The sequence below is a fragment of the Kogia breviceps genome, chromosome 2 (assembly GCF_026419965.1).
Source record: "Kogia breviceps isolate mKogBre1 chromosome 2, mKogBre1 haplotype 1, whole genome shotgun sequence".
NCBI lineage: Eukaryota > Metazoa > Chordata > Mammalia > Artiodactyla > Physeteridae > Kogia > Kogia breviceps.
Window position 1 is genome coordinate 71,852,885 of NC_081311.1, and position 16,004 is coordinate 71,868,888.

Consider the following 16,004-nt stretch of genomic DNA (forward strand, 5'->3'; position numbering starts at 1 on the left):
ATACAGTTGCTTCTAGTAGTCTTTTAGGATGCTTTGTATTTCTGTGGTGTCTGTTGTAACTTCTCCTTTTTTATTTCTAATTTTATTGATTTGAGTCCTCTCCCTCTTTTTCTTGATGAGTTCGCTAATGGTTTATCAATTTTGTTTATCTTCTCAAAGAACAAGATTTTAGTTTTATTGATCTTTGCTATTGTTTTCTTAGTTTCTATTTCATTTATTTCTGCTCTGATCTTTATGATTTTTTTCCTTCTGCTAACTTTGGGTTTTGTTTGTTCTTCTTTCTCTAGTTCCTTTAGGTGTAAGGCTAGATTGTTTATTTGAGATTTTTCTTGTTTCTTGAGGTAGGCTTGTATAGCTATAAACTTCCCTCTTAGAACTGCTTTTGCTGCATCCCATAGGTTTTGGATCACCGTGTTTTCATTGTCATTTGTCTCTAGGTATTTTTCGATTTCCTCTTTGATTTCTTCAGTGATCTCTTGGTTATTTAGTAACATATTGTTTAGCCTCCATGTGTTTGTGTTTTTACGTTTTTTTCCCTGTAATTCATTTCTAATCTCATAGCATTGTGGTCAGAAAAGATGCTTGATATGATTTCAATTTTCTTAAATTAACTGAGGCTTGATTTGTGATGCAAGATGTGATCTATCCTGGAGAATGTTCTGTGCACACTTGAGAAGGAAGTGTAATCTGCTGTTTTTTGATGGAATGTCCTATAAATATCAATTAAATCTATCTGGTCTATTGTGTCATTTAAAGCTTCCATTTCCTTATTTATTTTCATTTTGGATGATCTGTCCATTGGTGTAAGTGAGGTGTTAAAGTCGCCCGCTATTATTGTATTACTGTAGATTTCCTCTTTTATAGCTGTTAGCACTTGCCTTATGTATTGAGGTGCTCCTATGTTGGGTGCATATATATTTATAATTGTTATATCTTCTTCTTGGATTGATCCCCTGATCATTATGTACTGTCCTTCCTTGTCTCTTGTAACATTCTTTATTTTAAAGTCTATTTTATCTGATATGAGTATTGCTACTCTAGCTTTAATTTTATTTCCATTTGCATGGAATATCTTTTTCCATCCCCTCACTTTCAGTCTGAATGTGTCCCTAGGTCTGAAGTGGGTCTCTTGTAGACAGCATATATATGGGTCTTGTTTTTGTATCCATTCAGCAAGCCTGTGTCTTTTGGTTGGAGCATTTAATCCATTTACGTTCAAGGTAATTATTGATATGTATGTTCCTATTACCATTTTCCTAATTGTTTTGGGTTTGTTTTTCTAGATCCTTTTCTTCCCTGTATTTCCAACTTAGAGATGTTCCTTTAGCATTTGTTGTAGAGCTGGTTTGGTGGTGCTGAATTCTCTTAGCTTTTGCTTGTTGGTAGAGCTTTTGATTTCTCCATCGAATCTGAATGAGATCCTTGCTGGGTAGAGTAATCTTGGTTGTAGGTTCTTCCCTTTCATCACTTTAAGTATATCATGACACGCCCTTCTGGCTTGTAGAGTTTCTGCTGAGAAATCAGCTGATAACCTTATGGCAGTTCCCTTGTATGTTATTTGCCATTTTCCCCTTGCTGCTTTCAATAATTTTTCTTTGTCTTTAATTTTTGCCAATTTGATTACTATGTGTCTTGGCGTGTTTCTCCTTGGGTTTATCCTGTATGGGACTCTCTGCGCTTCCTGGAGTTGGGTGGCTTTTTCCTTTCCTGTGTTAGGGAAGTTTTCAAGGATAATCTCTTCAAATATTTTCTCGGGTCCTTTCCCTCTCTCTTCTCCTTCTGGGACCCCTATAACGCGAATGTTGTTGCATTTAATGTTGTCCCAGAGGTCTCTTAGGCTGTCTTCATTTCTTTTCATTCTTTTTTCTTTATTCTGTTGTGCAGCAGTGAATTCCACCATTCTGTCTTCCAGGTAACTTATCCGTTCGTCTGCCTCAGTTATTCTATTGATTCCTTCTAGTGTAGTTTTCTTTTCAGTTATTGTATTGTTCATCTCTGTTTGTTCTTTAATTCTTCTAGGTCTTTGTTAAACATTTCTTGCATCTTCTCAGTCTTTGCCTCCATTCTTTTACCAAGGTCCTGGATCATCTTCACTATCATTATTCTGAATTCTTGTTCTGGAAGGTTGCCTATCTCCACTTCATTTTGCTGTTTTCTGGGGTTTTATCTTGTTCCTTCATCTGGTACATAGCCCTCTGCCTTTTCATCTTGTCTTTCTTTGAATGTGGTTTTTGTTCAACAGGCTGCAGGACTGTAGCTCTTCTTGCTTCTGCTGTCTGCCGTCTGGTGGATGAGGCTATCTAAGAGGCTTATGCAAGTTTCCTGATGGGAGCGACTGGTGGTGTGTAGAGCTGACTGTTGCTCTGGTGGGCGGAGCTCAGTAAAACTTTAATCTGCTTGACTGCTGATGGGTGGCTGGATTCCCTCCCTGTTGGTTCTTTGGCCTGAGGCAACCCAACACTGGAGCCTACCTGAGCTCTTTGGTGGGGCTAATGGTGGACTCTGGGAGGGCTCATGCCTAGAAGTACTTCCCAGAACTTCCACTGCCAGTGTCCTTGTCCCCACGGTGAGCCACAGCCACCCCCATCCCCACCCTGCCTCTGCAGGAGACCCTCCAACACTAGCAGGTAGGTCTGGTTCAGTCTCCCCTGGGGTGACTGTTCCTTCCCCTGGGTCCCAATGGGCACATCACTTTGTGTGTGCCCTCCAAGAGTGGAGTCTCTGTTTCCCCCAGTTCTGTTGAAGTCCTGCAATCAAATCCCAGTAGGCTTCAAAGCCTGATTCTCTAGGAATTCCTCCTCCTACTGCTGGACCCCCAGGTTGGGAAGCCTGACGTGGGGCTCAGAACCTTCACTCCAGTGGGTGACATTCTGTGGTATAAGTGTTCTCCAGTCTGTGAGTCACCCACCCAGCAGTTATGGGACTTGATTTTACTGTGATTGCACCCCTCCTACCGTCTCATTGTGGCTTCTCCTTTGTCCTTGGACATGGGGTATCTTTTTTGGTGAGTTCCAGTGTCCTCCTGTTGATGATTGTCCAGCAGCTAGTTGCAATCCTGGTGTTCTCACAAGAGGGAGTGAGAGCATGTCCTTCTACTCTGTCATCTTGGTTCCAATCTCCCTAAAAATTATTTATTTTTAAATAAATTTATTTTATTTATTTTTGGGTATGTTGGCTCTTCATTGCTGCTCATGGACTTTTCTCCAGCTGCAGTGAGTGGGGGCTCCTCTTTGTTGGGATGCGCAGGCTTCTCATTGTGGTGGCTCCTCTTGTTGTGGAGCACAGGCTCTAGGCATGCGGCTTCAGTAGTTGCAGCACGTGGGCTCAGTATTTGTGGCACGCAGGCTCTAGAGCGCAGGCTCAGTAGTTGTGGCACATGGGCTTAGTTGCTCTGTGGCATATGGGATCTTCCCAGACGAGGGATTGAACCCGTGTCCCCTACATTGGCAGGTGGATTTTCAACCACTATGCCACCAGGGAAGCCCTTTCTTATGATTTTATTTTCCTCAACTGCTTGTTGATTTATCTTTACATTAGATTATCCTAGTTCATTTGTTTGTGGATGTCTGTTTGCCATAGTTTGCCTCTAGAGACTGTAGGGGAGGGGTAAATAATGATAGGAGGTAGGTGTGCCAGTAGCTTATATTCAGGGTGTATTCACTGTCCCTTCCGAACATCAGTGGCCACTCTACAACTGCCCTTCTCTTTGGCATCAATGTCCACAATAGTTTCTTTAGCTTTGGAGCAAATGCCATGGAGTCCCAGTGCTCTACATAAGCAGCAGAATGTAAACGGGCTAAATGGTGCAGTTGCTCTACTTGCTTTCATTATTTTCCCCCTAAAGCTTTCTCCCATTTCTGTATCAATTGAGGATGCCTAAATAAATGCAGTATTAACTCTGTAGCATCTTCTCAGTACATACGGGGCTGTAGTTTCATCTAATCAGTAATCTATAATTTTAGATGTCATAAAAGCTCTTATCTACAGATTTATGAATTTTGAAAATTTTGGTCTTTTATGGGATTTTAGATGGAAGAGGAGTTGTACATGTGTGCTTAGTTCACTCTTTTGATAAAATCACTATTCCCTTTTGCAAACGTTCTTCCTGCTGCTTTTGGGGACCTATTCAACCTCTGTCACCCATTCAATACAGTCAACTTGGGTCTTCTAGTAACATCACTCCTCAGGCCATAGTGACTAACTGAGAGTGGATGCATGACACAAGCACAGACAATAATACTGGGAGGAAGAATGTCTCTTTCTTTTGGAGTTGTTAAACTGGAGCTGCTTCTTTCATGTCTACCACCAGCTGAAGGAAGCCTGTCTGCAGTAGAAGGGAACAAGGCCCTTCAGAAAAAAGAAATGAAAAAAGTCTAGGAGAGATGAGAGACTGAACCACGTGCATGCATACACACACCCACATGTATTTACATAACACTGTTGACTACTTAGATCCAGTTGGCTTTAGTCCAGCTTTCATCCTCTGCATTTACCACTTAGTGATCTAATAATATACCCCCCACTTTTTTATTAATTATTTTGAGTGGAATTCCTTTCACTTGCACCAAAAATATAAAATGCACTTCCTGGCTAACTCATTCACAACCTTTATATTTCCTCTTAGATTTCACTTGTTACTGGAAGCCACCCTATTTTGTAATTACTTATGTAATCATTTCTCTCCTCTCATTTGACAATAAACTCCTTGAGGACAAGAATCATTGCTCATCACTGTGTACCCCTAGAACTTAGCACAGGCTTAGAGCAAAATAGGAACTGGAAAACATATGTGGAATAATGAATATATAATTTTTATAGTTGCATCATCTTATTTTAGTAGATGCCTGGCAGTTGATACCTGACTTAGGATATGATATGACTTAGGATATCTGCTATGAGTTTTTTGACCATTGTCATTGCTAATATCTAATAGCGTTCTTTGTGTGCAAGTATTCACTGTTTCTTCTAGTTTTCAGGTAACAAAAGCAAAGGACATAGCAGTTTCCAGGTTTCTGAGTGGGTCCTTAAGGCCAAAGAAAAAATATATTCCTTAAGGAGATTCTGGTTCCCTTACAGTTCTTAAGTCTGTGGATCTGTGGTCTAATTGCATTGTCAAAACAATAGATTTGGAGAGCTCCTGGCTTGGGTGCTTAAAAGGGAATCCTCATCTCTATAAATAAGTGTCACACAGTACTTCATCCACTAAGATGGCTACAACTACAGGTATCTGCTGCCTTCGTTTTCTGCTCCATTCTGTCATTATTCTAGCTCATTCTAGTTGTTTACTGCCTTTTTCAATGTATATTGCGAACAACAACACTATTATATGCGAACCACTGAATGAACTACAACACATGCTGCTTATAGAACTATACCTATTAGATTTCTAGATTATGAAAAATCTCAGGTCAAGAATGACTTACCAAAAATATGCCTCTAAGGTGTAACATGAAATTTCTTGAAAAAGGTGAGTAGAAATAGCTAGAAACAATTGTTAAATTCAAAAATACAAATTCAATTTTCCTTAAACTAAAACCCAAGAAAAGTATGAATAATATTTATTTATGTTCTCTATTAGTAATTAGAATATTTAGCCATTATTCTTAGAGGCAATTTACATGTTTTCTTATAATCATCTATCCACAACTAAGAAAGAAACTAAATTTCATCAGTGTTATCTACCTTGAATGCTTGCCTGAGATTTAAATTTGGAACATTTATATGGCTGTTGTATGACCCTTGTTTGGTTCCAGAGCCCTGAGGTCAGTATGAATAATTACATTAGTGGGGCAGGCCTCTGCTTCCTCTATGAAAGGTTGTTAATTTAAAAAACGGTATTTGCACCAAAGGTTATCAGACACTTCTAAAATGCCATAAAATATTGTAGTATAACACTTGCTTTGGTTAATCCTTTAAAATTCTATGAACGGTCTAATTCTTTAAGACCCAATATCCCTTCCTCAAGGACTTTTTTTTTAAAGCTCTGGTCAGCTTGGGGAAAATACAAAAGACAATAGAAAATAAATGAGCCAACCCTTGTCTGCTTTCTCCATTTTATCTTTCCATAAGCATAAATGTCACCTAAATATAACCTTAAAATGGAGAAGAAAGTCACGATTGTGTAATTAACAAAGGGAAAAGGGAGTTCTTTATGAAACTTTTTTCTTGATGATTCTAAATGTCTGCATATGCTGCTATTGAAGCCACTATCATTTCCCCAAAGTTTTGCTGAATAGATGAGATAGAATTGTATTCCTAACAGATAATTACTGCAATGCTGTCACGTTGTATGATGTAATACTGACATGGAAATGTTATCAGTGAAACTTTGTCAAGTGACACCTAATTTAAGCTACAGCATGAGGAGACTGCAAAGAAGAAACTTTAAGGAAAGTCAAAAGCAAAAAGGGTTCCTTGTTTTCCTTCAGCTCATTTAAAAGGCCAGCATTAGAACAAGTATCCAACTGGAGACTGAGACACAGTGACTGAGGTGTTTAATGAAGTAAGCAATTTATAAACTGCAGAATAACAATATTAGGGAAGACAGAACAGTTGGCACATTCCATCTGGTTCTTAATATCAGGGAAATTATAAAGATAATGTAAATATCCCCTTATTCACTTTATTTATTTTTAAATAAATTTATTTTATTATTTATTTATTTATTTTTGGCTGCGTTGGGTCTTTGTTGCTGCACACGGGCTTTCTCTCATTGCGGCGAGCAGGGGCTACTCTTCGTTGCGGTGTGCGGGCTTCTCGTTGCGGCGGCTTCTCTTGTTGTGGAGCATGGGCTCTAGGCGTGTGGATTTCAGTAGTTGTGGCTTGCGGGCTCTAGAGTGCAGGCTCAGTAGTTGTGGCACACGGGTTTAGTTGCTCCGCGGCATGAGGGAATCTTCCCGGACCAGGGCTTGAACCTGTGTCCCCTGCATTGGCAGGCAGATTCTTAACCACTGCGCCACCATGGAAGTCCCATCCCTTATTCACTTTATGTCTGACCGTGGCCATTCCCATCTCCTTTATTTCTAGGCAATACAGCCTCCTCAAGCAGTTGAGAATCTAAGGAGCACTTCTTTTTTTTTTTTTTTTTTTTTGCGGTACGCGGGCCTCTCACTGTTGTGTGGCCTCTCCCGTTGCGGAGCACAGGCTCCGGACGCGCAGGCTCAGCGGCCATGGCTCACGGCCCCAGCCGCTCCATGGCATGTGGGATCTTCCCGGACAGGGGCACGAACCTGCGTCCCCTGCATCGGCAGGTGGACTCTCAACCACTGCGCCACCAGGGAAGCCCTAAGGAGCACTTCTGATGGCATCTTTAGTCTCCTTAAGATGTTCTCTTACCCAGGATTCATTTCTAGTAAATACATATATGTGATTATATGTAAGGCTGTTCAAAAGTATCTTTAAGTAGACCATTTCTTGTAGAACTGCTATTATATGCAGTGTCACTGAATCACTTATGTTGTATTAAGAGGGGTTACTATGTCCTGCATTATACTATATGCTGTGTAGAAAAACAGCACATGATCCTTGCCTTCAAGGGAATTACAGTTGGATTATTTTAACTATATCAATCCACAGGAAACAATTAGAAAACCATATAACATGGTACAGATTTACATGCATATTGGTGTGCTAAGAGTAGCCAGTATTCAGCAGAAAGAGATCAATTGGAATAAAATAATAGAACATGATTAAAGAGTTTGTCTAAGCCCTTCCTTTGAGATGTGATGCAATTAAGGAAGGTCTGCTTCATTGAGGAAGTGGGATTTGAATTAGGCCTTAAACAATGAGTGCACAAAATAAATGTGAAATTAGAAGAGATGTAACAGAATTAATTTATCTCACTTTTCCTGATTTTATTTGTATGAAGACGTACATACTCTATCCAACTGAGCTTTGTCAAATAATCCATAAATACATAAACTATACATGATTAACAATGCTTTTAATGCCAAAAGACAGCTTACTTTCTTAATCCAAAGCTCACTATATGTAATTATTCTTTTTGCAAACTACTAGTTGGTTACATTAATACTTGAGTAATCTTGACAAGAAGTTGCTTTAAGCTGTTAAAGATCCAGATGCTGATCAGCATGCATTAAGTGATTCAGCTTAATTGGTTCCATCTAGATAAATTACTTACCTCAGTTCCTATCACAATTTCTTCCCTGGCAGAGAAGAACAGAAACTCATATAGCTTGTAGTGTTGAAATAAGCTGAAATACAAAATAAATGTGGAAAACTGATACATTTATTTCAGGAAAACAAAGCAAATATGTAAGAATATTTATTACAGGAAAGTTGTTTGAATTGACCGAGCTAAAGATATTAAACACAAATATGAAGTTAGCCACCTCTTTTACTCCAAAATAAGTTGCCCAGAAATGCTAAGAAATTAAAGGTTTATTTTTTGAGACATTGACAATATAACACAGTACCTAAATTAATATCAGTAAACTAATCTGTGATGAGTGGATAGGTTTGGGGTAGATTTCATCTTGACTTTTCCTGGCTCACAACCAAATATTGCACTGCCTCTAAATAACACCAAACTTCACATTCTTTTTCATGTTTTCCTCCAAACTGGAGTTAATTTCCTCTCATATGAACAGCACTGAATTCTATAGGCTACTTCCATATCAATTACTTCTCACATTCTCAAACTGTTTCAAGATTAAGGTAATTTCCGATAATACCTGAAGAATGATGCAACATTAACTGAAATACTTTTTAGATGAATGATTTTCTTGAAGAATATTCCATTACACATCAAAGAGAGCAATTAATTTGAGAAAGATAATTTCTTTAGTTCCTACCCGAAAGACTAAATGGTCAGTGTATAAAAACTATAAAGAGCTAAAAGAGCTTAAAAATATATAGTTCAAGTAAGATTAAAGATCTCAGCAATGTATTACTGAGAGTTAAAAATTTACTGAAGGGTTGACTTCTAATATCCTGTTTGTGATAATATTTGAATTTTTCTAATTCTCTTCCTGCTGGTTGGGAAAATTAATAGACTCATAATACAGCAAAATGCCGAAGAACAAAAAATTGTCTTAGTGGTTTCTCTTTCACTCTGGTGCCTTTTGCTATTTAAGAAAATTGATTATAATATAACTGAGAAATTAACATTTGCAAAATGTAGCTACAGAGCATGTATAATAATGGCTTCTCCTGAATGCTGTAATGGATCAAAGTTTCAATTCATTTGAAATCAACGAAGAAATCCTCAGGCAGCTGGGTCTCTCTGAGTTATACTAGCAGTTGATCTCACTACTAACACAATCCTTTAAAAAGTGATGGGTGTACAGACTCAGTCATGGTTTGTTTTGTTTTTGACTACATTCAAATTAGTCATCAACATACAGAAAACTAACTTAGCTTTTGACATTACTTTGATTTGTTGGCTAGAAAATACAAGATTAGTGAAGTTTGATGATTCAATGAAGCAAAATAAATTCAAACTCTCCTTCCCTTACATTGGTTACCTAGAGAAAGCTTCAAGGTTATAACTATTACATTATCAATAACTGACTTTGAATAGAAAAATTAAAGACTGTAGAATATTTTGGAAATAGCTTGGCTTCTTCTCAGTTAACTAGTCTAAAACTTTCCTTTCCCCATCTTGTGTCCCACAACGAAGTCAGTTCATAAATCTTCCTTCCTTCAATTTCATAATCTTTCCACATTATTCTCCTTATTGCATACAGTTATTAGATTATCCCATACCAAAAAAGAAATTCACTTCTTACAATGAAAATAAAATGCATGACTTGGATGCAGTGGCCAAGATACAGGGTTGGGCAAGGCCAGGACTACAGTGAGACATACAAGGGGAGGGGGGGCCACCAAAGGGAGGCACTTACTCAGGGGCAGGTCTAGTCATACCACCGTTGCCTTGCTCTGGTCTCCACCAACAGCTGGGGTTCTCTCACATTACCAGGGAGCTATTAAATGGCCTTACATGGGAACAAAGTGACACTTCCATTATGGGAGTGTATTTTTTCCCTCTTCCTTTGGACTCCCAGCTGACTCAAGCCCCTAGACTACTTTTGTCAAACATCTTGTCTTGGTCCTAAATCAAAGGGAGACTACTCAGAATGAAAATGGTTAAGACATCTGGCTCCACGCCAGGAAGTGCATTTGTGTGAAAAGGTGTTTTATAAGTGTTTTCTTATATTGAGTATATGCCTGTGCACTTTACCTTCACCTGATTTCCAGGGAATACATAGAATATACAATGACAGAAATGTCCTTGAACCAGATACATGTCTAAATGACGTCTTATATTAAAAAGCTATGTATATGTTGCATAAGTAGATTACTCAGTACTCATAGCAATGCTGGGGAGGAATTTTGGTATTCTTTTTTTCAATTCACAGACACATCATGGAATATACAGTGTAGACTCTATTAAGAGCATCAAATGAAATTTCAATTTTTTTAAGCTTTATTTATTTTTAAAATTATTGGCCACGCAGCATGTGGGATCTCAGTTCCCTGACCAGGGATCTAACCCATGCCCCTCTGCACTGGAAGCATGAAGTCTTAACCACTGGACTGCCAGGGAAGTCCCCGAAATTTCAATTTTATTGTCAGTTAAGTTTCATGTGCGATAGGTTGTGCTCCAAAACGTGCACGCCCAAAACTGACTAGGGCTTTCACTGGTTGATTAAACTTAATTATCAGGTTAAATTGAAAAATGGTTATACTTTTTTTTGATAATTGAGTTAGCTTCATATTTAGAAAACTTCTTTGCAGTCATTAAAATGAAAAGTATTATATGATTTAATTGACATTAAACTTGCATTTGTAGACACATGAGATATTCTGAACAGGTGTTGCAGAAAAGCACATTTCTCTTTACACAACTTCAGAATCAATTCCAGATATCTTACTTACCAACTGATACTTTAATTTCTGTGACAGAGACACTTAAAACATGTAATTTCTTTGAAATCACAATATAAAGATTAAACAGCATAAAAGCTAGTTCTGATTTTATTTGACTAAACTTTCAAATATTACTTTTTTTTTTTGGAAAAGTAAGACTAGGTTTTTTTTTTTTTTTTTTTTTTTTTTTTTTTTTTTCGGTATGCGGGCCTCTCACTGTTGTGGCCTCTCCCGTTGCGGAGCACAGGCTCCGGACGCACAGGCTCAGCGGCCATGGCTCACGGGCTTAGTTGCTTCGCGGCATGTGGGATCTTCCCGGACCAGGGCACGAACCCGTGTCTCCTGCATCGGCAGGCGGATTCTCAACCACTGCGCCACCAGGGAAGCCCAAGACTAGGTATTTTTGGTGTGTGAAGTTACCCTGGTTAGGGTCAAAAGGTGACTAACACTGACATCCCCTCTTCACTTAACCATTTTCTGAATGTCAATAAAATGTCAAGAAATATGCTGATGAACATTTGTCCAGAAAGATGATATGAAAGAGAAAAGAGCCGCCATCTTTCACCATCTAGAAAGTGCATGGGTTTTGCTGCTGTGGTTAATTATCAGTCCTGGTGCCCATTATAAAACTCTTGAGCTGAGAGCTCAGCGGAAAAATGTATTTTGCAAGACAGACCTGGAAGGCTCAAATGGAGACAGAAGGGAAAGAAGGATGCTCTACAAATGTGCAGAGAATTGCCCCTGCCCAGTGATTTCCAAACTCTGATGGACAGAAATACCTTGGGGAACAAGTTCTCCTCCAGCTCTGGATTTCCACTACCTTCCCTCCCCCGCCATACAAGGATCTCCCTTTAATTGATATGAAGACTACTGTGGCTTTTAGTGAGAGACACACATTAGGAGGTATAATGTAACATTAAGAAGTCATATTATATCAAATGTTATTACATAAAAATATATCATACACCATTATTAATTCATGTCAGAAACCAGTATATAAACCTTATCATATTAAACACATTAGTTTTTTAAAAACTTCCAGGCTACAACCAGGATCCTTGCCAAGCAAATCGTGAGCATGTCTACAACATCATACAGCACCATTTATTTTAGAATTGTAAAACTTAAAGTTGGAAAGTACTGCAGTATATAGTAATAGAGGAACAAAAATTCTGCAGAAACTTTTAGTTAGGCAAAAGAAAGATTTTTACCAACTCTTGTTTAAATATTTGCTAACTTTAAAAATGTCCCTTGGGAGAGATGCAAAACTCTAATGCAGACCTTGTGACAGATCATATAAAAAGACAGATTTCTTAGTTCAACAATGAAGAATCACTGTAAGAAAAATACTTTCGCTCCATCCACCATCATTTTCGAAGCACAAAGAAAGACTTAATGAGTTTAATTGGTCAATACGACAAATATTTCAGGGTATATAATAAATTTGAGGAAGTATATACATAAATCTCTTCAATTTCTAATACAAAGCATTTAAAATAAACGTTTAAAGGGAAATAAATGTTACTCTTTAAAATGTAAAATTTTAAGGTCAAGCTCAACTACCTATAGTATAGTCTGTTGTAATCAAATCTGAATAATCTGAAAGAATCATTTGATTAATAAGAACAGTATTATTTAGAGATTCAGAGAAAAAAATTCTTAGACAATTATAGATCTAAATGAAATTATCCTTATCAAACACAAACTTTTTTTTAAGAATGCAAGGAAAGCCAAAATGTTCAATGTCCTGGTTTTTATTTACTGGATGGATGATTTGAATATTATCTAATTATCGGTTGGGTTAATTACTGCAAAAATTTTGGAAATGTCTAACTTCATTAAAAATTGAATTAGCTTCTATTTAATAGACATTTTCTAGAAAACATAAAGTGAAAACTAAATGCTACTGAAAAAAAGTCCATACCTGATTTTCAAGTAATCAACAATAGCATTGGCTTGTTTTACATCAAAGATATTCCATTCCTCATTTTTTTGTGAATGGGATGGTCCTATTTCAGCCATAACTTCTCTGAGCCATTTTATGCTGTCTTCTAAGGACATATGCAGTGCTGAAATAAAATCCAAAGAAGTCTAAAGCATTATTTTCATAGATGTTTTGGCAACAAAATAACCCAAGACATCCTTAATGTGTAACAATTCCATTTTTCAGTATTTGTGAGGACAAATGGTAAAACTATTGTTGTTTATGCTAATAATTACATTTTATGTAAAAGAACAGGAGCTTACACACCCAACAACTGTAAATTACCTTAATGCTATATAATTGTCTAAAGAGTTTGTTTCCATTTTAAGATGCAAAAAAAAAAAGAACCCTCAATCTATCTAAAGATTACTTTAGAATGGAAAGGAAAAATTTTTTATGATCTTAGATTAAGAGTATAGATAGAAATGACACAAGGTTCGTTGGATTAGCTGGTAAGGAAGGCCTACTCGGTAGACTCAGCCACTGTAGCCAGCAGAACCAAACCCAGAGCTGAAGATGTAAATGAACAGAGTCAACTAACACTCGGCTTTAGTTGATTGTTACCATGTGGGAATTTGGGCCTGAAGATTTTCAGTGGATGCAAGAAATATGGATTTTTATGTAAAAATCAAGATTTTTTTTTTCTTTTCCAAGCCACAGACATAACTTATGTAAGCTGTTTCTCAAATGTACGCCTGATGGTGGTGGTGAGAGCCAGATGACAGTGCAAAAAGAGTGACACTGACACCACTTTGCCACCATTACCAAAAATAAACAAGTCAATGATTGTGGTCTATTCTCTGGCAATTAAAAGCAAACAAACAACAAAGCAAAACTATCTTCTAAGGCATCTGTCTAGTTGAAAAAGAAGTAGATAAGTGTCAGAAGCCTTGGACTTAAATTTTATAACGTGTATAATACAAATATTAACCTCCATCTTTTTTTCATATTTTTACTTGTGGCAGACAAATATTATTTACAACACACACACACAGCTCCCTGCATCCTGAGGAGAATCCAGGTAACTGGAGTGTCCAAACTGTCCTTTGCTGACAAGTGAGGGGTGTACAGACACGAGACCGAACAGCATGGAGGTGGAGAGTTGAAAGGTTCTAGCAAAAACAAGGTTGGATTGGTTGACTGGAGGAGGTGATTGTCAGCTGGTGGCCAGGATGAGGGCCTGGGGGAGAACTGTGCTGAACAATGTGAATCCCACCTTCCCAATCCCAACCAAACTTCTGTCTCTCTTAGGAGACCATTAGTAAACTTTGCACGTCTTGTTAATGGGGTGGCTTTTTCAGGGAGGTAGAAGGGGAGAGTGCAGAGGAGTTAAGAGAACACAGGCTGATTGTTAGATCCAATTATTTCTGGGTTACATAGCTTTACTTTCTGGGATATAAGTGCTAGGTCCCCAAATTACTAATACAATGACAGTAAAGTAATTTAAAATTTTGGAAGACACTATAAACACCAACTTGTAATTTGTTTAGTCTAGATTCTTTTCTATGTGTAAGAATTAGAAAAGAAGCATAAAACTATATAACAATTAAAATCTGGTTTAATGAATGACAATTAGTCCAATTCTCATGGCCTCCTTCCAGATCCTGTTTTATGTCTGTCAGATACATAGAATTATTACTGGATAACTAGGCTTTCCTGTATCATTCTAAGTGGAGTTCAATTATTACTGAACATTTCTTTTTCTTTTTTATTTTAAATTTAGTTTTAAATTTATTTTTGGCTGCATTGGGGTCTTCGTTGCTGCGCGCGGGCTTTCTCAGTTGTGGTGAGCGGGGGCTACTCGGTTGCAGTGCACGTGCTTCTCATTGTGGTGGCTTCTCTTGTTGCGGAGCACGGGCTCTAGGCGCACCAGCGTCAGCAGTTGTGGCTCTCAGGCTCTAGAGCTCAGGCTCAGTAGTTGTGGTGCATGGACTTAGTTGCTCTGCGGCATGTGGGATCTTCACAGACCAGGGACTGAACCTGTGTCCCCTGAACTGGCAGGCGGATTCTTAACCACTGCGCCACAAGGAAAGTCCCTATTTCTTTTTCTATGATAAACTTCTTTTGAAAATAGTAAGAGTAATTTCAGAAATAAAAAATCTGTTGGATAAAAGCAATTAAGAAATGAATGGATTAAAATCTGAATCATTTTATTAATAAAATGGTATTAATTAGAAATGCAGAGAAAAAATTTAGATGATTCTAATTCTAGATGTGATTATACTTATCAAGCACAAAAATAAATTTATATTACTATTTCCTTATGCTAAAATATAACTGACTCTTTAAAACTGTTTTTCTATGTCTAATGTCTTTCTACAGATAATGGTTTTAAAAATTAGGAAAGCTATCATTTCACTTATCTGACTGAAATGTTTGCCCTTTAAAAAATCACTTTTAGTGATGTTATTAAAATATGAAAGACTAAACCAATTAAATACTAAGGGCTGTTAGAAATAAAATTTATCCTTGAAAATTTAGGGTAATGAAAGAACATACTATACTTACAATTAGCTGGAAGATTTAGATTGGTACCTCATAACTGCCATTTACTAGCTAGGTGATCTGAGTTTCATTTTCCCTATCTGTGAATGAGAATAATACCAATTCTCAAAATTGTGAAGTTGTGAAGATCAAAGTTGTGAAGATCAAATACGGAATGCATGGGAAACTCTTGGTAAACTGAAAAGATACATATACATTACATGTATATAGTGCTTTCTAGAATTCAGCCCAAAGCCAGGCACATCCCATGTAGTCAGGAGGATGGGCTCTCGCTCTCTGGGGTTCAGATTTAACCTCTCTGAATCTCATATATTCTTCTCATTTTTAAAATGAGGAGAATAATGGAACTATCTCATAAGACTGTGCATGAATTAAGTGCAAAGTTATTTGGAAAGCAAATGGCACTGTGAGTGACACAAGTTAATTCTATATAAATGTTAATTATTATTATTATCATCATCATTCCTGTTTGGAGGAAAAACAATTCAACCTTATAGAACTAAAAAGCATTCTACGGTTATTTACCAAATTCATGTTATATAGAGGAGAATCAATCTTGGCCCATGGACCTAGATAGAGGCCAAACACCCAGTCTAATACTCTACATCCTGTCCTTGGTTAGGCC

General features: G+C 37.5%; 1 protein-coding gene across 6 annotated transcripts in view; it reads right to left on the reverse strand.

Annotated features, from left to right (window-relative positions):
• The window catches only part of CABCOCO1 (ciliary associated calcium binding coiled-coil 1), a 135,472-nt gene that overhangs the window by 90,323 nt on the left and 29,145 nt on the right, over positions 1 to 16,004 (reverse strand). For 5 of the 6 annotated variants that reach the window (XR_010838963.1, XM_067025546.1, XM_067025544.1 and 2 more), the window contains exons 4-5: positions 12,815 to 12,959; positions 8,141 to 8,213 (exon numbers count right to left, since the gene is read on the reverse strand). Coding sequence is in view for 5 of the 6 variants with exons in the window: in XM_067025546.1 (XP_066881647.1) it covers positions 8,141 to 8,213; positions 12,815 to 12,959 (218 nt within the window). In the remaining variant the exon portion in view is untranslated. Of the gene's footprint in view, positions 1 to 6,477; positions 6,924 to 8,140; positions 8,214 to 12,814; positions 12,960 to 16,004 lie in introns of those variants that run through there. The other variant, XM_059055093.2, reaches the window with a different exon arrangement.